This window comes from Diuraphis noxia, unplaced genomic scaffold, assembly GCF_037042655.1.
Source record: "Diuraphis noxia isolate RWA-SAM2 unplaced genomic scaffold, SU_Dnox_SAM2 contig0004, whole genome shotgun sequence".
NCBI lineage: Eukaryota > Metazoa > Arthropoda > Insecta > Hemiptera > Aphididae > Diuraphis > Diuraphis noxia.
In genome coordinates this window covers 53,173,155-53,200,969 of record NW_028301714.1, presented here as the reverse complement: position 1 = coordinate 53,200,969, position 27,815 = coordinate 53,173,155, and the positions used below count along the sequence as shown (strand labels likewise).

Genomic DNA, 27,815 nt, shown 5'->3' with positions numbered 1-27,815 from the left:
TTAACTGAATAATTATTATTTAAGTAGGTATTTAAAGGAAAAATATATTTTAATCGTAAAAATTTAATAAACTAAAATACTAAAATAATAAGTCAATACGTGTTACGAATAGTATGCTTTTAATTATTACTTCAACAAAATAAAATACTTATTACATAAAATCATATTTATAAAAATTACTAAAACTTAATTTTTCTAGACTTTTTAATCGTGAAATCTTCAACGATTTTTTCATAATTTAAATTTTTGAATTCTTCTTTTTCTATAGCTAATAAAGCTAAGCCAGAAAGACACTCTTGGGTTATGGTACTTCTCAAATACGTTTTTATAAACTTTAACTTATAAAAGTTTTATTGCTTTTTTTATAAAATTAAGTTTAATTTAATTCAAATAAATAGGAGTTACCGATTTATCGACTATATTTTGGCAAATCAAAAATTCTTCAATTAAATCATAGGCAAAAATATCTTTTTCATCTTCTGATTGTAGATACTATGCTTAGTAGCTTAGTCCATATGATTTGCTTTCAGCTGATCGTGTGGCTTTGAACTAAGTTTCCCAATCCTATAAACAAAAAACCGATGATTTCGTTAAACTTCGAAATTTGTTCAAACCGTCGAATGATTGATTCAATAGCACCATCCAATAAACTAAAAAATAAGAACAATTTAAATCCTCTTTGGGATCTTCTAACTCATCATTGCCTTCATATACGAACATTGTTTTTTTCTTTGTATATCTTAGTGTTTTAAATTTGTTTGATACCTACTTTCAAATACACTGTAATAATAAATTGTTTCAATATTTGATAATATTTTTTTATTTTTTGGAAATACCAATCTATGATAGATTAACAATAAGTTTACGTGATATAGTAAGTAATGAACTAATGAATAACATGTGAAACGTGAATAGAGTTCAAAATGTATAGAATTTAAGGTCTTTAGTTACTTCTATCTAGAATACTAGATCATTTTACTTCTATACTTAGTGTACCTATTTTTAAAATCAATAATAATGAGTAAGAGTTATTTTGGTAACTGTCCGTTGTACCTCATAACTGAACTGTTAATAGTATAATTTTTTACTCGGAAAAATAGGGTCATAAGTTGTTAAATACTGAATTCTTTCGAGCCAACAATACGTAAATAAATAAATAAATCGTACGTTATACTTGTATATCTTTCGATATTCTTCTGATTATGTAATAGTGTACTCTGTTTATACGCTATTCGCGTACCTATAGTTAGAATATGATTATAATACACCTATCGAATGCCTAAGTAGGCTAAAAGTTATACGTGAAGAAAAACCATATGACAATGGACTATACATTTATACGCTTTTACGTCACGAATCACGATCGCATTTTAAAGTTAACACACGTCTTACCCATATAAAACATAAATCGTGACTAAAAATTACAATATATTATATTTATCATTTAAAATATAAAATAAATGCTTAAAAATTAACGCTTAACTTATCAGTTTCCCTAAGCTTCGCTAAAGCCATTTGTGTTATTAATCTAATTTATGATTTCACGATTTACCTTAAATATTTCGTATATATATCATTAGAATCCGGATCTAAGTAAGCAACAAAATGTATTTATATAATAATACGCCTATGGTTTTTTTGCTTAATATGACTAAACATAAAGAAAATAGAATTGATTCACTGTTGCGTCTGAAGCACTTAGTTTATCTAAAATTAAAATTAAATAAAAAACATTTGAGTGATCGTTCCCTCTTATTTAGTAAATTTCTGTTTCAAGTGTTCTAAGGAATTTAATACCCAGTGTAGTGAATAGCGATGAATCATCACTGATGATGATGATAAAAACTTCCCGCGAACTTATCCCATATCCCATATTAATCTCTATTCTCTATTGAAAAGTTTTTCAATGCAGTCATAAAAATACAGGACTAAAATTTTATTCAAACATAATTTTTTTTCACACATTTTTAGCTTTGTAAAGGTAAAACAATTTTTAAAATTGGTACTTAATATGTTATAACCAATTGATAATTTCTTATACATACATACTGTACCGTTTAACCAATAGCAACCCTATTATAAACAAAAATATATTATTATTTATTTATTATTATTATATCTAATTTTTTTTTTTTTTTTTTTTCTTTTTTTTTTTTTTTTTATATCTAATATTTAAAGAAAAAAATTTCAAATTTGCAGTAAAAAATTGAGGACTACTTATCAAGAAAAAATAATATATCCTATAGATCTATGGGATAGTGTAGCTTTCTATCCTTACATTTTAAGTATTCTAAAAAAAAATACGAAACGAGGTGTTACCATCACTACCCGGTGATTTCCTCCTAATTACGATACTCAGCCATGAATATCGAATATTGACGGAAGCAAAGCATTTCTTGCAGACCCCCGATTATATATTACAAATTATAATCCACATCAATTAATAATATTGACATTAAAGACATTGTTCAAGGTTATTAATACATGCCTCTATATTTCATAATATAATAAAACAAATAGCAATTTAACATAGTTTAGGAATTATACGTCATGTTCTATAGTTTTATAAAAAGTGAAATTTTTAATTTTTGAAATACAAAATATCTATTAATTTTGGTGTATGAAATAATTTTAATAATTTGTTTGAATATTTATTTTTCTTTGCTGTCATACGTGATTTAAATAGGTACATACCAAAAATATTTGTTTATTATTTGTATTATGTGGTTTAGTTTAAACAACAAAATATATTTGTTATGAATTTATGATCATAAAATAAATATGTAAAAATATTAAATTCAAATTGGATATTTGTCATTTGCGTATTTTACCTTAAAAGAAACTGTTTTTTAGAATAATTTTGACGGTAAAAATATTTATCTAAGTCGAGTAGTTCATTTTTTAGTATTTTTTTAAATTTCAATATTATTTTGGTTAAATCAATCTGGAACGTAATAATTTTTTTTTAAACATGATCTTTGAGAATTCGCTGACATGAGTATATTTCTTAAATTATTTACTGATCATATAATGTTAATAATTTTTGACAAACGTTTAATAATTAGTATATATTTTTTTTTGGTCAGGTCTTCTTTCTGTTACACTGTATACCTAGTATATTTATTCTTGTTATATAGAAATTAACGACATATAACCAGTGGCGCCATTTCAGTGTTTTAATAAGAGTTCCAACATTTAAGCAGGCCAATTTTTCTTCGTCAGGCCACTTGTTTTTAAAAATAGATCCTAAATTCCTAAATACAGATATTGATTGTTTGTAAGTCACTTGTATGAGGTTAAACTCTTGAAGGATATATTTAAATACATTGAAATTATTTATTATATGTGCCAACATTAATTAACCAATGCAATTTATTCCAAATAAAATAAATATATTATACCTATTTATTAACGAATTAAACAACAATAGAATATTCCATCATACGGTATATATAATTAGTTTTTTAAATTAATTATGCTTTTCTAGCTTATATATTACCTTCTACTTCTTAATCTAGAAAATCTATCTGCTGTTACATCTAAATTTATTAAGCATCCTCTTTTTCTACCACTATTATCATTAAATCGCTTATTCATTCGTCACCTATTAAAGTCTGAAGATCTAAGATAAGAATTTACTCTTTTGAGTGAAAAAAAATTTCATTTGATGCCACTATATAGAAGAGTGCTTATAACTAACGGTTTTGGTCGGCGCATTGTAGATTATAGTCCAGACCAATAAGACACAGACTACAAAAATAGGGGAGCCAAAGTATACCCTTGTGCCCCCCCCCCCCCAATGGCACCCCTGCATATAACTTTATATAAAATATTTAAATATAAGACAATATAACCAGGTTATGAAGATTATCAATTACCACAATCCGTTTTGAATCATTTATATGCAGGTTTAGTCCTAATTGATAAGAATAATGCATCAACGTAAGAACAACATTTAAATTTATAACACGTTCAATAATTAAAAAATGTGAGTTTTACCTAATTACTTACTTTTCAATATTTATGAAAACAGATAAAATTTAATAAGTACGTTTAATTTACAGGGGTAGGAATTGGTATTAGTTATTTTATGTCATAAAATTATAATTTTATTCTAACTTAGATTAAAATGTAAATCTGTAAATATAGGTAATAAGTAGAAATTAAGCAAGTATGTAAGAAATTAATGTAAATTAAATATATAGCACCGGCTAATAACCATGCAGTTGATGCCTCAAACAATTAATAAAAAAAAAAAAAAACATTATAATTTGCTGACCTCCAAAAAATATCTATATACAGTGTCACATGAGGATTTACCCATTGCAATATCTCCCGAAATAATGGTGATTTCAAAATTCTAATTTTGTAATAAGACTCACAGCTACAGGGATAAGAACTAAAATTATTTCATATTTTAATGTTTTGGTAAAAAAGTAAAAAAGTATATTTTTTTAGTTAATTATTTCCTAAAAAATTAAAGATAGCCATTTTGTAGACTTTATTTTTCTGAAAATATTGACGTTTCAAAGTTTAATTTTCATTAATTTCCTGATTTTTAATATTTTTTCTAGTTTTGAAGATATAAAATATGATTATAACAATATTAGGAACACCGAAGGTATTCGGTCGGCCGTATGGGACTGCGCGCGACGCGGTGGGTTAATGTCAATATTGGCAAAATGTCAATATTTTCAGAAAAATAAACTCTACAAAATGGCAATCATTAATATTTTTGGAAATAATTAAATAAAAGAATATACTTTTTAAATTTTTTACCAAAACATTAAAATAAATTAAAATATGAAATAGGTAATTGTAGTTCTTATCCCTGTGAGTATTATTACAAAACCAGAATTTCGATATCACCATTATTTCGGGAGATATTGATATGGGTAATCCTCACGGAACACCCTGACACTCTGTATAATATTATAAAATAGGTACGTATTCGGTAGGTATATGATCTTACATAATATTTTAAGTAGTTGCTATATTATTTTTAATAAACGATTTTAAGTATCTACACGTTCCATTAATTCATAGGTAAATTCAACAGGTCTCTAATTATATGTTATAACTATTAACTAAGTAAGTACCTACTAACTGACTTTTTGTTTATAATTTTGTTTTTATGAATCGAAATTCTTAGAAATATACTTTACTTTAAAATATGAAATTTAAACTAAATAAATATATAAATACCTTGTATATTATATACGATATAATACCGTACCTATATATAATATTGTCATACAAAGAAATAAATAGCTATATTTTAAAAATTAATTATTTCCAAAAACTACTTTTCGGAATGAGTTCTACTTAAGAAACCACCCTGTATAAGTTACATAATGTCAATATGTCATCACAAATTACAAGGAACAAAATATGTATCTTGAATTTGTTTCAATATTGTGTAGTGTTAAGTTAAGTTTGACGACCTTGTTTAGGGCGAAGTCTTTTGGCCATATCATTAATTTTACTTTTACCTCTGTTATAGTAAATTATATGGTGAGAAATTAAAAATTATAAAATGAGCTTGGAATATACGAAAGTATTATGTATAATTAGATACCTTAATTATAAATTACAGTACATGAAATAGCTAAAAAATAAAATATATTTCACTGGTTTATTTAATTGCATAGTTTTAAAAATAAAGTAGGTATTACGAAATGCATATAAAAAAAAAAAATCAATAATCATCATTAGTTTCGTGTTATATAATGTTGTAGGTGTATACGGGACTTACTGATCTTTGGTTTTTGCGAATGACCCTCTACGAACAGATACCCAATGTTGAAGCCAGCAGTCGCCTTTCTGCTGTTTGCAGCGTTTATCAGTCAACTGGATGGTAGGACCACAGAATATCCTCCACTTTTCGAAGACTTGATTAATTACCTAGTAGAAGGCTTAAATTATGAGAAACGTCAGACGCGTGACGAACGGCATGAGTTTACTGAATATGATTTTATCATAGTCGGCGCCGGTTCTGCCGGAGCAGTACTGGCAAATCGTCTGTCGGAAGTAAGTGAACATTTTATTATCACAATATGATAGGTACCTAATATTAATTAACACTTAAATTTTAATATTAATACATATCTTACCCTTGGGGGTGTAACACGATTGCGCCCGGCTTACCTTTTTCCATTCAAAAAACGCAATACGATTGCGCTCGACCAATTAGCAATATTGCGCTCGTCTATAACCTTTTTTACCTGCATAAAATTTATATTTATCTATATTTATGACCATTTACTAATATGCATGGTTTACCTTTCTCAGTCTCGAACTTTTTTGATATACATAGATCCATGTTTTACACTATTATTATTTTCACGACGATATACACTTTACGGAACAGCTAGTGAGTTAAACACGGTTTAAAATAGTTAACAGTCAACAGCCAACAGTCAATTGCAGCTCAAATGTAAAATCCGATCACGACACTATCGTTGACGCATACTGATATCTGCAGTCCATGGATAATAAGATAAATTAACAATAAAACATTATCTCGATTACTCGGTTGTACATATGGGGAAATCAAGTCCAAGGAAAACCAAGTCCGACTGTATTTTTAAATAGTGTACTAGAAAATTGTTATATAACATATACATATACGGGACAAACACATATATATATATTAGAGCGCAATCGTGTTGCGTTTTATGCAGGTAAAAAAGGTTATAGACGGGCGCAATATTGCTAATTGGTTGAGCGCAATCGCATTGCGTTTTTTTAATGGAAAAAGGTAAGCCGGGCGCAATCGTGGTTCACCGATCTCAATAGGTACTTGTCTACTCAGGTTATGATGACGTACAAATAAAGTATATTTGAATAACTTAACATCAGAATATTATTATACTGCCGCCGCTTCAAACGAGTTAGGTTTTTGCATCTCGACAAATACACAAAAAAAAATAACCGACTAGGTATATTTTAGCATAACTGTTACGTTAAGTGTATTCATGTAGAGACAACAATAATATAATATTCAGTACGCCAATTTAGATTGTAATCGCCAGAATGTAAAGAATAGCAGTAACAAACATTATTTTGTCAATTACAAATCTTTTGATGTAATCCAACAACTAAGCTGTAAACGTTACCAAGTAAAATAAAATGTACGATATTTTGATAAACCTAGGCAAACATTTGAGTAATTTTTACTATATAATTTTGCAATCGTTAAAATTAATACATATTATGTTACAACAACTCATTTTTAATATAACAGTAAAAATAATATTTTTTCAGTGGATACAGAATGTTATTATTATGTACACAATACTTTCTATTGCACTAACCAAACGTGGTTGTTTAGTTATTAAACAAAATAATATGTTATAAACACTATACCTAACCGTATTGTTTAGTTATCATTACAATACAATAATACATTCGATATCGTTGTGATTGGTTTTTATTATTTTAATAATGCGAATCAACAGCTGAGACAATGACACGCTTACTTTTTGTTTTAGGTGCATGCGTGGAATATACTGTTAATCGAAGCCGGCGAAGAAGAACATTTCGCGATGGACGTCCCTCTACTAGCCAACATGTTACAGTTCACTGATGCTAATTGGAAGTACAAAACAATGCCCTCCGATAGTTATTGTATAGGTAATAACACTAATATTTGTCTATAATAGATAAAGATTACTTTTAACAATAGCTGGTATTTAGTTAGAATATACGAGACTAAGATATTATATAAACATTAAACTTATATTAAGTAAATCTTAGTTTTACACTTTTGCCACACATAGATATCTTTAAATTGTCAACATATATATAGTTATATATGGTACACTCATCATTCATCAACAAAAATTGTATACATACATTCATTTAATATAAGGTTTAAAAATTCACAAAATTTGCTCAAATCTGTGATTACTTAAATCATGAACCGAGATTACACATTCCACTGGTAAATCATTGAAACGCCTAATAAAATGAGAGGTTAGCGTCTGTGCTTGTTCGAAAAATCGCAAAGTTTTAAGGTGCGTTTTTCCTGAAGCATCTAGCGTCAGTATCAGTCCGGATCCAAGTCGGCGTTTGACATGGCCATACTGACTGTTCCACTGTAAAGACGCTGCAGGGAAACCGCACCTTTAAGGAAATGTAGCCTAATGCGTTTTGGGCGAGTGATTTAAAACATTTTAATTTGTAATGTGATATGGCAAAATGTGTTTCAAGAGATTAAGATACCTCGATTCACTAAAAACGTAATTTTCAATCAAAAATAAAAATGTTTTGTCAATTTCGTTTTGTAGTAAAAATACAAATATTTTCAATTTTAATATCCTTTTTTGGTACACTAGCCACTAAATAATAGGTATACGTAATAACTAATGACTATGAGTCTATAACACTATCACTGTAAATAGTTCACGTTTTTAATGTTCGATCAAATGATCTTATGATATTTGTACCATAATCATCATTTTAGGCCAATAGTAAAATATAATATAATTTTTCTAAAAATGACGTTAAATTTGTCTACACAGATCCCATAGAAATATAACTAATGTTTATAAAATGTAACTTGTACAACAACTATAAACACTGTTTACGTTTGTTGAGAAACCAAAATAAATAATTTAGGTTTACAGTAATATTAAAGTCTTAAATAACTACTTACTTCACAATTTCACAAACACTAATTGTAAAAGTCAACTTTTTTCTATCACAAGCAACTAATTCCAAATAATTTTCAAAATTGTTTTATTTAACTTTTATATGATAATAAAAAATGTCAAATTGTATTATTACAAATAAATATATATATTAGTTATTTTACAACTGATTTTATAGTCGATTGTTTTACACTACAATTTTTAATAATTGTAAGGTAAAATAAATACAGTTTATAAAATTAATTATAATAATATAATGTACTATTACAATGAAATATATTTTAAGCTTCATAACATTATTTGTAGGATAAAGTTGTTGATTTTACATACCATAGTATAAATTTAAAAAATATTTATAAAAAATATGTTTTATTTAAATTGATATATTCAAAATTATAATAAGCTAGTGCTGTGTTAATATAATGGAAGGGCGAAATTGCTTTACAATGATATAATTTGTTAAAGACTGTTTTATTTATACCTAAAAGTAAAAATAAAAGATTTATATAAATAAAATAGGAGGCATTGGTAACAATTCACAGCCTCGTGCAACACACTTTGATCAACACGGCACTTAGCTGAGCAAAAAACATAACAGTTAGAATTATTCAATAGGAATTTCTATCAAAAATGTCTAACTTCAATGTTAGTACAAATAATACATACACATATTAAAAATATATAATAAACACATCTATAGATAATTTAATGACATTTGTTGAAAGTTGAAAAAGTAAAAGATTAATAAGAATAATTAAGATAATAAAAATAAATATAGTAAAATGTTATGATCAAGCAAAATTAAATTAAAATAAATATAATGGGTAACATATAATGACTAAATATTTTACTATAACGGTTACCCATAAAATGGCAAAAATAATAACGAACATTTGAAACCTAGGCAAAGGAATTATAATCTTATACAAATACAAGCTTTTATAAGTTTTTGATCATGTTACAATAAACTTAAAATATAAGAATTTAATAGAAATTGTAAACAACAATTCCATGTAAACATTTTATTTGACCCCTGGAAGTTTTGATAAGACTTTAGTTAAATCAACACCAGTTAAAGCTTGAACAGCTGGAGGTAATTGTCCAACTAATCTGTTAACTTCTGCCGTTACATTATTATTCCCGCTTAATAATACGATTTCCTCAGTTTTTGATAAAGGAGCTACTATTTCAGCAGCAATTTTTGGTAATGCATCCATGATTAAAGACATAACAGCTGCTTCTTCATATTGTTTAAATACATTTGCCTTCAACATCATACCTTGAGCCTCAGCTCTACCAACAGCTTCTATTGCTGAAGCTTCAGCAAGTCCAATTTTCTTAATACGTTCACCTTCTGCTGTTGCGACTTCCACTGTTTGAGTTCTAAAAAAAAAAAAGCGGGTAAGTCGTGGATGTCGCTCTGCTGTACAGTAGGTCACAAGTGGGTTACTGTAATGGATGGAATTAAATTTGAATCCAATGATATTATATCATTGTATACAAAAAACGATTCTGAACTAAGACGGTTTATCTGTCTAGGATATATTATAGATTATTATAAATTTTAATAAAAATTTAAAAATCTTAGATTTAAAAAGAAACATTTTTATGAATTTCTAGTTTGAAATAATTTGCGAATTTTCGTGATTTTCACATATGTTGTCAAAATTCAAACTTTGAATGCTTGTAAAAAAAATTGTGACTACGCATTTCTTTTATTTTTCAATTGCTATTGTAACAATTTGTTAGGAGCCTTGTATTAAATTTTTAAATCTTAGAATTAAAAAGAAAAACTTTTATGAATTTCTATCCAAGATAATTTGAACATTGACGTAATTTTTAAGTATTTAGTCAAAATTTGAACTTTAAATGCTTATAAAAAAAATCGTGCCTACGTATTTTTAATATTTTTTAACTGCTATTGTTACAAGTTGTTAGAAGCCTTGTATTAAATTTTCAAGCTTTTCTACCGAACAAATAATTTTTTATCGATATTTATAGAAAAAAAAACTAAAAAAGTTAAAAAATTAAAATGTCAGTAAACAGCTCAAAACATATCTAAATATTTTGAAAATTTTATCAAATATATAAAATGCCTATATAAACATTCAGTCAAAATTTCAAGTATCTGCAGTCATTTGTTTTAGAGTTACACCAAAATAAGGAAATCGCTAAAAGTGAAAATTCAATGTTGTAAAAATTTAAATTTCAAATGCTCATAAAAATTTAATTTGAATTTCCGGTGGACTTTTTATTTGTGATAAAGATTGAAAAACTTGTAAGGAATCTTAAATTAAATTTTTAAATCTTAATTTAAAAAAGAAAATTTTTTATGAATTTCTAGCTCAAAATAATTTGTGAATTTTCGTGATTTTTGCGTATTTTGTCAAAATTCAAACTTTTAATGCTTATAAAAAAAAATTGTGACTATGAATTTATTTTATTTTTCAACTGCTATTGTAACAATATGTTAAGAGCCTTGTATTAAATTTTCAAGCTTTTCTGCTTTACAAATAAATTTTTATCGATAATAATTTTTAAAAAACTAATAATGATCGAAAATTTCAAATGCCTATGAATAGTTCAACTTAAGTCGAAAATTGCATGATGGATAGAATATACTTATATAAACATTTGGTGAAAATTTCATGTACCTATGGTCTATTCAATAGACTCTTTTGTTTTAAAATTATATCAAAAACCAAAATCGATTTTGTCGAAAAAGAGTGTGCGTAAAATTTCCCGTTTTCCCTTAATTTTTAGTTTGTTTTTCTCGATTATTTAGAAAAGTATTAAGAATTTTTTACTTTTGACCCCCCAAAGTACCAACTAGATTCACTTTCTGATCGAACGAGGTACTGAAGTAAAAAATCGAAGCACTTTTACTGCCCCAAAACGTGATGACACACAAAAAAAAACACACATCATGGTAAAATCAATACATTCATCGCTCCGCTCAGAATCTAAAATAATAAACAATACATATTCTAGTTTTTTAAATTAATAGTTGACGTTATTTTACCTCTTTCCCTCAGCAATTGCTTGAACGCGATAACTTTCAGCTTCAGCAGGCAGTCTAACAGTAGAATTCAGTTCTCTTTCTCTACGTTCAACTTCCTGTACTTCAATTTCAATTTGTTTCTTTCGTTCAACTACTTCAATTTGTATTTCTTCATTTCTGATTTTTTGCCTTATTTTAGCTGCTTGTAATTCATATGCTAACTGTGCCTCAGCTTTTGCAGTGTTAACTTCCATATCATATTTAGCTTTTTGAAGCTTAAACATTCTTGAGTTATCTTCAATTTTTGTGTCTGTTCCATATTTTACATCCATCGCCAACTTTTCACATTCAGCTTCTCTTATACCGGCATCACGGTTGGCAAGTGCAACTCCAATATCTGCATCTCTTTTTACTGCTGCAGTCTGAGATTTTCCAAGTGAAGTTAAATATTGAACATCGTCAAAAACATCTTTTATTGTGAATGATAATATCTCAATTCCCATACGACCAACGTCAGGTGCAGCTACTTCTCTTACAAGAGATGCAAATTGATCTCTATCTTTATACACTTCTTCGACTGTTAAAGTACCCAATATAGCTCTTAAATGACCTTCTAGAGTTTGAAGCACAGTTTGTTTAATTTCCTTGGTAGTTCGACCAAGAAATTGTTCAGATGCTGTTTGTAGGAGTTCGTCCGCTTTCATTATTTTACATTGAGCTACTCCTGTTACAGTTAACGGAACTCCATGAACGGTTTCAACAGATTCACACATGGGATTTAAAGTCATAACCTAAAACAAATATACATATATTTATATATAAGTATACATAAAATGTTTAAATAAATAAACATAAATTACACAGTTATTACTAATTATTATAATCACCTCAAGAGATAGATATTGAACATCTGTAATAAGCCACCAAGCCCATGCCCAACCACCAACAACTGTTGTTCTCTTGGTCGATCCACAAAACCCACCTAAAAATAAAATTCAATGTTTTAGGTCATGTAAACAGGCAGTGCAATTATCCAAGAGGTAAAGTAATGGGAGGTTCAAGCGTACTTAACTATATGATATATACAAGGGGTAACAAAAAAGATTACGATGGATGGGCTGACGCAGGAAATATTGGTAAGATTAAAAATTATATAAAAAATGTTTTATAAATAAAACTTATTCCACTAAAAATATTTTAGGCTGGAATGCAGACGTAGTATTTAAATATTTTCTTAAATCAGAAGATGCAAATATCACTCTTCAAGATTATGGTTTCCATCAAGAGGGAGGCTACCTTTCAATATCAGAATCACCATATAAGAGTATTTTAGCTAAGTCATTTGTTCAGTCAGGATATGAGCTTAAATATCCTGTAAGAGATTTAAATGGAAAAAATCAAATAGGATTTAATTTTCACCAATTGACTATGAAAAACGGATTAAGATATAGCACCAACGTAGCATTCCTCCATCCGATTCGCAAACGAAAAAATTTATATATAAAAAAAAAAAGTCACGTAACTCGGATACTGTTTGATAAAACTGGCAGTAGAGCAATTGGAGTAGAATACTACAGAGGAAACAAAAAATATAGAGTTTTTGCACACAAAGAAGTTATAATTTCAGCCGGAGCCATCAATTCTCCACAATTACTCATGTTGTCAGGAATCGGGCCAAAAGATCACTTGATATCAAAAGGTATAAATGTTTTACGCGATCTACACGTAGGCCGTAATTTAATGGATCATGTCGCATTAGGTGGACTAACATTTGTTGTAAACGATACAAGTTCAATAAAAACGCAAAGGGTTTTGGAAAATCCCAAAAATCTGCACGATTTCCTCAAATATCACTCGGGGCCTATATCAATACCCGGAGGAACCGAAGCACTGGCTTTCTTCGACTTGAATCGTCCTAATGATGTAGATGGTCATGCTGATCTGGAGTTATTATTTATAAATGGCGCTGTGAGCTCAGATGAAACGCTTAGAAAATCATTTGGCATTAATGATAACGTATACAACAGTGTTTTTAAAAATACAGAACAAAAAAATACATACATGATATTTCCAATGATTATGAGACCAAAAAGCAAAGGATGGATAGAATTAAAAGACCGTAACCCATTTCGATATCCAGCGATTTACCCAAATTATTTCTCTGACGAAAGAGATTTGGATGTAATAGTATCAGGTGTAAGAAAAAGTGAACAATTATCACAAACGGATGTTATGAAACGTATTGATGCGACATTATGGAATGAGCCAATACCAGGTTGTAAACATTTTCAATTTGACTCAGACGATTATTGGAAGTGTGCAGCCAGACACCTGACGTTTACCATATATCATTTGGCTGGAACTTGTAAAATGGGACCGATAGGAGATCCTACAGCTGTGGTGGACCCAAGGTTAAGAGTCCATGGGTTGCAAAGCCTAAGAGTAATTGATGCTTCAATCATGCCTGAAATTGTATCCGCACATACTAATGCACCAACTATCATGATTGCTGAAAAAGGATCAGATCTAATTAAAGAAGATTGGGGTATTACCATTTAAAAACTTATAAATTTAGAATAGAATAAATAAGACATTGTCTGTGATAAAAATAAAATAATCATGTTAATAATAATTTATATTATAAATAGTGTATAATTTCTAGTTTAATTGTTTTAAGATATGCTTTGTATTAAATACATTTATATTAGGTTAGGTACATTTATATTTTATAGGTAAATGTTTTTATATTACATGTATAACAATTTTTTAGATAATTTAAAAAGCCCATTAAGAGTTAATGAAGTAAACCTATTTACCTATACCTATCTTAATTAATAGACTAAAAAATTTAAATAAATATTTATCAATTACCTACATTTTAAGGACCCTGTTCAAAATCAACATTGTTTGAAATAAAACAACTTTTTTTGCTTCATTAACCCAAATGAGTAATACGTGCGTATTAATAAGTGTATGTTGATTGTAGCTATGAAATACTTGTTAAAAATTGGCTGGTAGAACCAGCCTAGTAAGATTTCATGGTACTAAAAAAATGTAAATGGTCTTTGATCAATGGTAAATAACCATACGTTACTTACAATAAAATCATAATATTGACAATCATCGATTTCATAGATTAGTTATATACCTTAGTGGTATAATATTATGTACAAATACAATAATATTTAACATACTATTACGAAAATTCATTTAAAAGCACAACAATTTTGTAAGAAAATAAAATAATCAAAAACATAAAAAATGTTTAAATACCTATAAATAGCTAGTCTAAATATAATGAGAATTTCATTCAGTGTGTAGAAGATTATAATAATTGTGCGATTAATACTCTTTGAATTATATAAAAAAAGCTTAGTCCCTTACAGACCATCCCCTCTATTATTTCCTATGGATACACTGAAACAAATTATGTTAGAACTGAAGACTATAAAGAAAATCATAGAGATTATAGTAACATAACATTAGATTTTGAGGTCAGTAGACAGTACTAAGTAACGCTTTTGTTTTGAAATAATAAATACAACAAAATAAAATCCTGCGATGAACTTGTTTTCATTACAAACAATAATACAAATCACGAACCTATAGTAATACAAGCAGTTTCTAATTTGAATAAATCTTTACCTAATTTTACGGAAAGGAGTAATGATAAGAATGCTTTAGATTGATTAGACACAGAAAGAATACAATGAATGATATATTTATATGTAAAATGAAACTTATTAAAAGAAAATATATACCTAATACCTATTACATAACATTTGAGGTAAGTTTATAGTGCTTAACTCGGTGCTTGCATATGGAACCATATGTTTTAGGATTTTAAGCTTTATGAGCAGGCCCGGATTAAGGCGTAAGCAGTGTATAGGCTTCAGCCTACACAACCACGGATTTAAGGGCACGGCACCGCATACTATCCTGATGTTATTTTAAATTTTTGTTTAAATATATCGGAAATTTGAAATAGTCCTTAAAAGAGTAAAATCCTATTTGAGGTCAACCATGAAGGAGGAAAAGCTGAATACATTAGCAATATTTAGCATTGAAGCAGAATTATTGGGGTTGAAAAATTAGATTTTAATACTATTAACACATTTGCCTATCAAAAAGCAAGAAAAAGAAAAGTATAAATTAATGGTTTTTTATAATATGATTATTTTATATTTTTATTAATCTAAAATGTATTTTATTTAATTTTAATTTTATGTTTTTACTTGTTTTCACATATTAATATATTATATACATGTACATATTGTGGGCCACAATTTGTGGTTAATAAACCTAAAATAGTATTTTATTATTTAATCAAGTATCGAGTAGAGAAATGAGTACAATATTTTTTTTAAATAGGGTCACCAAATTTTTTACAGCCTATGGGCACTGTAGATCTTAATCCGGGCCTGTTTATGAGTATTCAAAATGTTATGAATTTTAACTGTGTAACATAATAATTTGCTAATTTTTAATATTTATTCAAAATTCTAATCTCAATCACATTTAAAAGGTAACTGTAAATTTACACTTAAGTTTTTCAAATATAAACATTACAACATATTATAATGAACTTGTTGATTATAATTTTAGGTAGATAAGTTATTAAAAAATATTCAATATACATATACATAATATGCAAATAGGTATGGATTTTTAGTGCATTTAAAACGCGGTTAAATGTTGACAAGATTTGTCAAAATAACGAAAATTTATAAAATTTTCAGCTAATTTGTTTAACTAAGGTTTGAAATTTAATAAATTTAATACAAGGTTTCTCGTAACTACCGACTAAAATCAAAAATCTTATACAAGATGTCTCAGAAAGATCCGAAAAAAAAGTTATGCGAATTAAACTTACCACAAAAATTGTTAGTATTATATGATAACTGATAAGTACCTAAATAATTTAAGAAATATACTCATATTAGTAAATTCTCAAAAATAATTTTTTAAATAAATTATTACGTTCAAAATTAATTTAACCAAAAAAATTTTAAAAAATAAACTGCTTGACTTAGATAAATATTTTTACTGTTAAAATTATTCTTATAATGAGATTTACAAATAGGTTATTTTGAATTTATTTTTAAGCATTAAATTATTAATTCAAAATATTTCAGCATTAAAAAATAATAAATAAAAATAAATATACTAAAACTTTAGTGCACGTGTCTATGAATTCTATATATATACATATGAATTTTAAATATCGAATACAACATAAGTTATTCAATATGCCAGATCATCGTGAGACACTCTAATAATATACATATATTTATATTAATACATAAGCTCATTTTTTTTATAGACATTTGACAAATACAATATTCTATGCTAAAATTACTGAAATATAACAATAATATTATAAAATATAGCAATTATAGTATTGGCTAAATAATCATAATCGTTTTTCATATTCAATGATTTATCATGGAATTAAAATAATCATTACAGTGACTCAATCAACAATTAATGAATGGCAGAGCGGTATCTACTTGTCCGCCTTTTCAATTTTTACATTTTTTATATAGTTAAATATGGTTAAATTAACTTCGCAATTAACTTGCTATTTTAAGATTTTAAATTCTACGGTAATTTGATATAGAAAAGGAGATTGGATCATGTCCGACTAATAATTATTATGCAAATGAAAGGTAAAATATTCAATAACTATACATACAGACTTAACTGGATATAAAAATAAGTAGGTAGGTAACTAAAATTTAAAGCTGACATTGAAATGTAACCGACAACTGCTTTTGTTTAGTTAGAAAACGTTTTAAATGTCAAGTAGCTAGGTTGCAGTTACCTAATGGCTAAGCTAATACCTATATAAATTATAAATAATTTAAAATTTAATAGGTTATACAGATTGAATATTATATGATTTATATTAATATATATCCTGCATCATTAAACGGAATGTAGTTTGAAAATCATTGATAACACAGACTCCATTAACATATTATTATCTAGATAAAAATTTTTTTCCTCTTTTTTTTTTAAGATTTGTGCAGGGGTTATTACTAATTAGTTATTTTTAAAATCAGTTTACTTACAGGCAAATAAGAATCGATAAACATAACAGAGAATAATATTTTGACTATTGAATGACTATAAATAACATAACTAGCCGGTGAACAAATTTTGTTTTTGATAGAGGTAGAATTGTAGAAACACTTCTTGGGAATCTTCTATTAAAATTTATGTTAGATATCAAAAGAAAACCAATTTCTAAATTATTAACTAAAACAAAAGAATTACAACAAAATAGGTATCAAAAATTGATTCATCGAAATTTCATAATTTTAAGGTGAAAATCCAATATCATAAGAAATTTAAACTCAAACGCTGATAAATTTATGTTACTTTCCGGTAAACTTTTTTTGTCTTAGGTAGCAACATTTTTGGGGAATCTACCATTAAATTTTTGATGTTAGGTACGGAATGAAAAATGTTTACGAATTTCTAACTGAAAATTTTCGAGATTTGATGAATTTTGTCAAAATTTTCAATTTTGAGCTACCAAAAGTAATAATTAGATTCACTTTCCTAAGATGTTGATGTGGAGAGTCCGTGCATTTTTACATATTCCAAATATTGATGATAGAGCGAAAAAAACACTCATCACTGTAAAAATCAATACATTCGCTCAGATTCTAAAATGATACGAGAACTGCTTGAAATTTACCATCATACAAAATATACAATAGCAATATTAAAAAACTACCTAGGTTTAATTATTAAACTAATTTTACATATTTACTGAAACACGTCATGTTAGTTCATATTTTGTTTTTTTGAAGATATTAAAAATGATTTCTTTTTTGAACAGAAATAGAACACAATTATTTTAATATATACATAAATTAATTATAATTTCCATATTTAAAATCAAAACCTTTAGTCTCAGATGAAATGAGAAAACAACATTAGATGCAGTAGCATATACTTCGTACCAAAAAGTTATCACATACTTGAATAGATAAAATATTTACAGTGTATAGCATAATAAGCATATATTGTAAATTTTAAAAATATTATAGACACATTCTACAAATATTTTTAAGCATGTAGTCTTGTTTTTTTTTTTAAACTTATTAAACTTTAAAATATACCTAATAATATTATATACTTACCTACTTTTTAAATTACAAAAAAACTATTAAAATCATAATGTACTCCCTGTTATATAAGATATTTATCTAATTTCGTCCAAATTAAACTTAAAATATCTACTAAAACAAAACTGTGTATATAATTTTTAGATTTGTTGGTTACAGTGTGAAATATTGTGTAAAACTTGTTTTAAATTTTCATTTCTTGAATATAAAATTTAAACATTTTTATTAACAAAATAATTTAAACTTAAAATGCTTATAAGACAAAATCGTGCCGACGGATCTTAACTATTTCTCGACTACTATTAAAACAACCTACGAGGAACCTTGTAATATTATAACTTTTAAGCATTTTTACCAAATAAAACATTTAAATATCGTTTAAAACAAAAAACTGAACAAATTTAATATTTAAAAGGTCTATTGGTAAATATTAAATAGTTCTAAAAAAAAAATATTATCATGTATAAAAACGAAAAAAAACAAGCATTTTGATACAATTTCAACCATTTACGGATAATAGATGTTTAATTTCAACAAAAAAGTAAATTTTTATATGAGATTTTTTAAATTTACAAATCAATACATTATCCAATATCTAGCTTCAGTCGCTAGCAAATCAACTAATATAACTCTCCGGTAGACTCTTTGTTTTAATAAATGTAAAAAATCTTATGGCGAATCTTGTATTACATATTCAAACCTTATGTTTAAATAAAAATTTTATTTATCTTTTTCTAACATAAAATAGTTAACAAATTTTCGTGATTTTGTTAAAATTATGCTTTCAGACGCACAAAAAAAAATTGTGGAATTACACTAAACTTTTTTTTAAACTTACATTAACAATTTATAATGTATAACCTAACTTTGAAACATATTTCTAAGTTTTTTGACTGAACAAATATATTAAGTTATTTTTTGCAATAATTAAGGCGTGATTTTTTTTAGGACTACATCACTGCCCATAGGACGTCTAGTCCCGCATTATTTTAAATCACCAAATGTAAATCTAAAACTAAAATGAAATTATAAATTTTCCCAAAATTATAAAGATAAAATAAAACAACATCATAATAAATTTAAATGTAATAATAATAATGATCAATTCATTTTATATTTTTTTTAAAGAATAAGACAAGTGATCTAATAGAAATAATTTTTATATAAAAGGTATAGTGACTGACTGAAATATTAAATGTAAATAATTGTGTTAACAGTCATTATTATTATTTTGTCTATAACAGTTCGTCGTTACTATTATAACAGTTACTTTTATTTTTTGGGAGTTATACTTAAAAACAAAATTAATTTTTTTTTAAATGCTGAAATTTTTGAATCTTAGCCTCCCAAAGTACTAACAGGAAAATATGCTGAAGTAAAAAATGAAAGCATTTTTACTACATCTAATGATGGGTCTCATATGATGACAAACACTAAAAAACACACGCACACACGCACACACACACACGTGTGAAATTATTGTAAGATTCACACGTTCATCGCTCCACTTAGAACCTAAAACATGTCTACTTTCATTTGATGGGATACTTTTCTTAAGGTGAAAGGAATGATTAATTATTACTATATTATGTTCATACTAAAAATATTTATACAATATTTACATTTCTTATTTTTATTTTATTTAAAAAGCAGTTTTAACAAGATAATGTAAATATGAAAAAATATATTTTATTTTCAAGAAATAAATACACAAAACGCCTAAAGTAGTAAAAATACAATACAGGCATTAAAATAATCAGGTAATTTTATAATATATTAAAAACAATTAATAAGTTTAAATAGGTATATAGTTGTTGGTTAATTGGGTTCTGTATGAACTTATATGAAGAAAAAAATGATGTATTATGCCAAACAACCTATATTGAAAGTTCATTAACCTACCACCCACATTTTACATCTTAAACCGTTAAATTATATGAAATGATATTAGATATTACTTGATCACGTTTAGTAGGAGTAACAGTATATTTGTGAACATTAAATAAAAAGTATATATAGTGGGGAGATTGACCTAAAATAACAGTATTGTTTGAAAGACTTGACACTGACATTCGTTGTCCATGACCAAGTTCATCAACTCTTGGTTCATAATGAAAATTGTTGTTATAATCTTTATATTTTTTATTTCATCTACATCTTCAATACTTGTGGAATTATTCCAGTCAATTTATGGACAGTATCTTCGACAAGGAATTCCTTTTAGAGAAAATACTTATTTAGGTAATAAACCAATATTACATGAGTACGATTTTATAGTCATTGGAGCAGGTCCAGGAGGCTGTGTGGTTGCAAACCGTTTATCTGAACAGCCAAACTGGTCAGTACTTTTATTAGAAGCTGGTCAAGATGAATCTGTATATACAGATATACCCGGTGCAACAGGATTTTTAGAAGCAACAAATTACAATTGGGGTTATATCGCTGAACCAGTAAAAAACGGTTGTCTGGGTTTTAAAAATAATCGTTGTCCATGGCCAAAAGGAAAAGGCATGGGAGGATCGTCAATTATAAATGCCATGATTTACACAAGAGGAAAAAAAGAAGATTATGATACAATTGCAGCACTAGGAAATGACGGTTGGGCTTACAATGACGTGTTGCCATATTTCTTAAAATCGGAGAACAATTCAATACCAGAATATCAAAGTTCACCTTTCCATTCACAAAATGGAAATTTACATGTTGAACGAGTCAGATATCATTCACCACTCACTGACAAATTTATTGAAGCTGGGGGAGAATCAGGTTTAAATAAAAATATTGACTATACAGTTGACCCGGAAGATGGAGTATCACGTTTACAAGCCACAACTTTAAATGGACACAGAGTAAGTCCAATTAATAATTAATGAAAATGACAATCAACTTAAAGCCTACTAACTTAATGTTCAAGTCAAAGACCCCATCAAAGACAATGTATTTTACACTTAGAAGTTCTGAACCAACAACTATTCAGGTAGGTACAGGGATCATTTTTGAGAACCTTGTGTGAACACTTATGAATTAGGTCTGAATTTAAAGATTCAAAAAAGGTTGAACTAATATGATAACAATAGTTTCTAAAACAAAAACATACAAATAATACCTTTATATAAAACTAAATATAGCAATCATTAGTTACAGGCAGTACAGGGTTATAGTACCTAAATTTTGACTAGTTTTAGATTATTTTACTATTTCTTGTTTAATATTTATTTATTGTTAACATAATGTATTTATCTAGGTAGTAATTTTAATTCATATAATGTTCAGTATATTATTGAGTTTAATAGAATAAAGTGATCTCATGACACGCGCCGATTAAACAAACGCAACAAAAATAGTTTAGCGCAGGATAGAGCCACTCAGTCTGTACTCTAAATAGAAACACCAAAAGTGAACACAATATAGAAGATAATATTTTCTGTGTCGTAGTGTTTTTATTTGTTTAATATCATTTATAAGAAAAAAGTTATTATTTCTTTTAAAAATCTAATATTTTAAAATTTTCCAAACTTCAATAACTTTTGACATACTGGTTTCATCAAAAAAATAAAAATGCTGCAACGCCGTTGAAATTCAATTTTATTCCATGGTAAAAATTTGGTTTATTAGTTATAAACTTATATCTGTAAACTTCTAGGTTCTTTCCCGGATGAAACCGTTTTTGCTATAATTAGGCACATAAGACGGAGAAAACACAAGCGGATATAATGTAATCTTAATATTTTGAGCTCTTTTTTGTAACTCTAATTAGACAATCTGGGTTTAACATTGAACAATTTACCATGTTAACATAATAATTACTAGGTATTTAGTTATATGATTTAAAAATTATAAACCAACAATATCAACATAATAATTTATACCAGCTGCTGATTAAAAAGATAAACTATTATCCATACATCTAATTATTTGTTTCTGTTTAATGATTAATTTAATAATATAAGTGTAAAGATAGCATCTATAAAATTGACCTCTTAACTTAATTTATTTTAAAGAAAAAATATAAACCTAGTGTTATTTGTGATTAATGTTAGTTAAAATTTATCTTTGTTGTATAGGTAAGTGCATCCAAAGCCTATATTCGCCCAGTCAAAAATCGTCAAAATCTCCACGTGGCTATATTCAGTCAAGTAACAAAAATACTTATTGATCCAAAGACCAAAAAAACTACTGGAGTAGAATTTATTAAAAAAGGAAAACATAGAACAGTATATGTTAAAAAAGAAGTTATTTTATCTGCTGGTGCAATAAACTCTCCACAATTACTTATGTTGTCAGGTGTTGGACCAGAAGATCACTTAAATAATCTTGGAATACCAGTTATTCAAGATTTACCAGTAGGAAAAAATTTACAAGACCACTATGGCACAGTCGGTATATACACATAATTAATTTTATAGCATACTAGCTTAATTTTGAAATTGTTTTATTTTTATTATTTTGTTAAAGTTAAACAGTTATGTCTTTTGTATTATTGATTAATAAACCTAATAACATATTATGCGCTAGAAAAATCTTAAAGGGGAGTAAATCGTGTAAAAATCTACAGCTCACTTATAAAAAAAGAAACAAAATATTAGTTGATTATCTATTTCAATTGATATTTGTTTTCAAGATCTTTAAAACATATTATTTTGGTAGGATAATATCTCGGATAATATTAAATTTAATTTATAAAAGTGGGTATAAAAGTATTTATATGGCTCCATAAATTGGAATTTATCTAATGGCACTTATATACATAATAACTAATAAGTACATTGAAATATGTACCACAGTTTCAATTTGGTTGGTTAATTTAATATAACTGACTATAAAGGACTGTATTTGTATGAAATTATCTAACAAGCAAAAGTATGTGAAATATAGAACTTAAAGTAATTAATTTTTTTTTCAATAATTCACAAGGTAATTGTGTTTGAACACATTTTGCTCCCTTAGAATTAACATAGGTTAGGTTAGTTAAGTAAAATACCAATATGTTAAGACAATTTTAGAATTAATCTAGTTTTTTATAGTTTAAACTTAATATCATATATAATGAATCATTAATAATCATATATAATGAATCATTAATAATCATATTTAATGAAAATATTGTATTGTTTATTGTTTAGCATTGGAGTTCATTGTAAACCAAACAGGTCCATATCTCAACAAGCAAACTATATCAAATATTCATTTATTTGAAGAATGGTTCAAATATGGCCGAGGACCACTTACAGTACCAAGAGGAGCAGATGGTTTGGGTTATATAAGATCACCGTCCGGCAAAGAGATAGAACTAATATTTGCTCCTTTATCGGAAAAACCAAATGCATTCCTCATAACTACATTGTTGTTGCAACCAGACAGTCGTGGAAGTGTAAATTTGAAAAGCAATAATCCATTAGATTCGCCAATTATGTCTTATGGTTATTATGACAATAATACTGATCTAGAAGACAATGTATATGCGCTTAAATATGCAGTAAAATTGGTAGAAGAAACACAAGCATTTAAGGATGTTGCAGCCAAACTTAACCCAGAACCATATCCAAATTGTAGCCATCTAGTATTTAGATCTGATGATTATTGGGTGTGTTTATCAAAACACTTGACTAACACTTATCATCACCAATGCAGTACGTGCAGGATGGGTGATGTAGTAAACAATAAATTGCAAGTAATTGGTATTCAAGGATTAAGAGTAGTAGACAGCTCAGTACTTCCCCATATCCCTAGTGCACATCTTTACGCCCCTACTATAATGGTTGGCGAAAAAGCAGCAGACATGATTCGCAGTTATTGGTCAAACAATCAATGAACAAAAACCAAAAAAATGACCTTTATCAATGGACAATAATTATTTATTTATTTATTTATACCTCAAATAATATTATACTTAATAACAATTTACATACACATGCATAACTGATATAAATATTATAACTTACCAGATACAATTAGAGCTTTATTGGGTCCAACAGTGTGTATTTGTCCCATTTTTGTGTTATTAATAAATATATTTATGTTTCTTAACATACAACAAATACATAAGTACAAAAATGTATTATATTAAATCAAATTACTTGTGTTAATTCTATATTATTACAATTAACGGTTGATTTTTAATTACTATTCACTACAATTATTTCACAAAAAACTGAAAAAAAAACCATTGGCTTGTTATCTTGTGTAATGATGACTAATGGTTAATGAGACAAATGTAAATATGTAATAAATAATCTCAAAAATTGTTCAAAAATAAAAATATATTATAGACAATTTTTTAAAGATAAAAAAAATTTAATATTATTAAATAGTTATCGACATTTTAAATAAGAATAATATGCAGAATACCGATGTACTTAGTAGATAACAACATAACATTGGCAATGGCCAATAATGTATGTTATTATTATTTATTCAAAGCATTACAGCCGACGCCAAACTGTTCAGTGGTACTGCATATGAAATATAATATTACCACAGATTAAATGAAACATTACTGAAATAGTGAAATAAGAATCTATGGTACCACTGCGATATATTGCCATAATGTTGACAAGCGTCTCGGGGGAAAATGTCACGTCCAATCAAAAGCGTTCATATTTGTTATCAGTATTTGTGAAAATCGCAATTCTTATCTAATATAGTATTTATACTACCTATATAATATTATAAAATTTAAGAACTAAAAAAGTTTGAACGCACTAATCTCAGTTAATACTGGTTCGAATTTAAAAATTATTTTTTTGTTGGATTGTCCATTTATTTAGGAATGCCACGGGCTACATAAGATTTTTAGAAAGTCTACAGGTTAAGTCAGAACTTAAGAATATATAAGATATTTATGAATTTGCTATTTAAAAAAAACCGTAAAATTATCGTCGGGTATCGAAAATTCTGTCGTAATAGCACTTCGGTAGGATTAATGTACTGACTACTGAGTGTCTAGAGTTCAAACCAGTTTCGATGACTAAAACTTTTTGCACTGTTTTCACATTTTTTGTTTCGTTTTGTATTTTTTTATTACTTTTATTATTATTATTATTTTATTTTATTTTACTTTTATAGTTATTTTAGTTAGTCTAGAAATTGGTCAAATCTTAGATTTAAAAATAAAATATTTATGAATTTCAAGTTTAAAATAATTTGCGAATTTTCGTGATTTTTACGTATGATGTCAAAATTAAAATTTTGATGCTTGTAAAAAAAATGGTGACTATTTATTTCTTTTATTTTTCAAGTTCTATTGTAAAAATAAGTTGGTAGCTTTGTATTCAATTTTCAAATCTTAGATATAAAAGGAAAATTTTATAAATTTCTATCTAAGATAATTTGAACATTGCAGTAATTTTTACGTATAAAAAATAACTTTCTAACTTAACTCTAACTTTCTAGCTAGTTAGTGCCCAGCTTTGTCAGCTAGTCTTTTATAAAAATTAAAAATTATAATCTGATAATCATCATTCATCACTCATACAAGACGTGTTATAGGTACTTACCTAGTATATTTTATTTACAATAATATATTATATATTATGGTGTAAACATAGGCGTGCGCAGAGTGCAGACTTTTGGTTTCGGGGGTGCATAATCATAGATACCGTTTATTGGAGATAGTTAAAATTATTTAAAAAAAACATGAATACAATATAACGGAAATTACGGTCAGCACAACCAATGGTAGTTAAACTTGGGCCACACGATGCATTTTTCCGCGTTTGAAATAATTACGAATACGGAAATTCGACAACAGCATAATATTTATATTATCTAAAAAATGTAATACATGCAAGTTTTTCAATCTTTATAAAAAAAAAAAAAAAATGTCCACCAGAAATTCGAATTAAATTTTTATGAGTGTTTGAAATTTAAATTTTCACAACATTGGATTTTCACTGGATTTCACATTTAGCAGTTTTCTTATTTTGGTGTAACTCTAAAACAAATGACCGCAGGTACTTGAAATTTTCACTGAATGTTTATATAGGCATTTTCCATATTTGATAGAATTTTCGGTACTTGTTTGTTATCGCCCCGCATATAGTTATCGTGTTTAGCTCATGATAGATGATCTATTTTGGGAAATATTTTAGGAAATAACTACACTTTGCGAGACATTTTATATCATAATATCAAATAAATAATAATATTATATTAGTACGTTGCTGGCTTAATAAAATGCAATAATAAAAAGATATTTCTGAGTTCTGGCCTCCTTTGTAAATTTATATTATTATTTTTTTTAAATTTATAATTGTAATACATTTTTAATTTTAAATGACCTCCTTTGTAAATCTATAATAATAATAAATTTTTTTACATTTTTTTATTGAATTATAATATATTTTATTTATGGCGGGGCGATAACAAACATAGAGTGGCGGGGAGATAAATTTTATACGGTGTATTGGCGGGGTGATAACAAACAAGTACCGAATTTTCAAAATATTTTGAATTGTTTTGAGCTGTTTACTAACATTTTAATTTTTCAACTTTTTAGTTTTTTTTTCTATGAATATCGATAAAAATTTATTTGTTGGGTAGAAAAGCTTGAAAATTTAATACAAGGCTTTTAACACATTGTAACAATAGCAGTTGATAAATATTTAAAGTACACAGGCATCTACGATTTTTAAAAGCATTTAAAGTTCAAATTTTGACTAAATACGTAAAAATTACAGCAATGTTCAAATTATCTTAGATAGAAATTCATAAAATTTTTCCTTTTATATCTAAGATTTGAAAATTGAATACAAAGCTACTAACTTATTTTTACAATAGAAGTTGAAAAATAAAAGAAATAAATAGTCACAATTTTTTTTACAAGCATTAAAATTTTAATTTTGACATAAGTAAAAATCACGAAAATTCGCAAATTATTTTAAACTCGAAATTCATAAATATTTTATTTTAAAACCTAAGATATGAAATTTTTTAATAATCTATAATATATCCCAAATGTCCAGTTATTTCTGCACCTATGCAGTCGAAGGTCGACACCTACTTTTGGCACAGCAGAAAACT

The 27,815-nt window shown here is 26.9% G+C and overlaps 3 protein-coding genes and 1 long non-coding RNA gene across 4 annotated transcripts; 2 read left to right on the top strand and 2 right to left on the bottom strand.

The window, feature by feature from the left end:
• Positions 1-138: 138 nt before the first annotated feature.
• LOC149056190 (uncharacterized) lies at positions 139-6,435 on the bottom strand. Its single transcript, XR_016191482.1, has 4 exons — positions 6,283-6,435; positions 6,114-6,224; positions 5,756-6,021; positions 139-564 (listed from the first exon to the last, which is right to left on the bottom strand). It is a non-coding gene; the product is annotated as an uncharacterized LOC149056190 (long non-coding RNA).
• On the top strand, positions 5,800-14,775 carry LOC107161748 (glucose dehydrogenase [FAD, quinone]-like). Its single transcript, XM_015508270.2, has 4 exons — positions 5,800-6,030; positions 7,494-7,635; positions 12,663-12,791; positions 12,857-14,775. The coding sequence occupies exons 1-4, from the start codon at positions 5,800-5,802 to the stop codon at positions 14,212-14,214; spliced, it is 1,860 nt and encodes a 619-aa protein (XP_015363756.1). The 3' UTR covers positions 14,215-14,775.
• Positions 8,726-25,098, bottom strand: Flo2 (flotillin-2). The gene is made up of 4 exons (XM_015508274.2): positions 24,737-25,098; positions 12,543-12,637; positions 11,677-12,446; positions 8,726-10,037 (listed from the first exon to the last, which is right to left on the bottom strand). Exons 1-4 carry the CDS (start codon positions 24,822-24,824, stop codon positions 9,677-9,679), a joined length of 1,314 nt encoding a protein of 437 aa, XP_015363760.1. The 5' UTR covers positions 24,825-25,098; the 3' UTR covers positions 8,726-9,676.
• LOC107161750 (glucose dehydrogenase [FAD, quinone]-like) lies at positions 20,848-24,867 on the top strand. Its single transcript, XM_015508271.2, has 3 exons — positions 20,848-21,643; positions 22,859-23,174; positions 23,918-24,867. The coding sequence occupies exons 1-3, from the start codon at positions 20,876-20,878 to the stop codon at positions 24,604-24,606; spliced, it is 1,773 nt and encodes a 590-aa protein (XP_015363757.2). The 5' UTR covers positions 20,848-20,875; the 3' UTR covers positions 24,607-24,867.
• Positions 25,099-27,815: the final 2,717 nt, after the last annotated feature.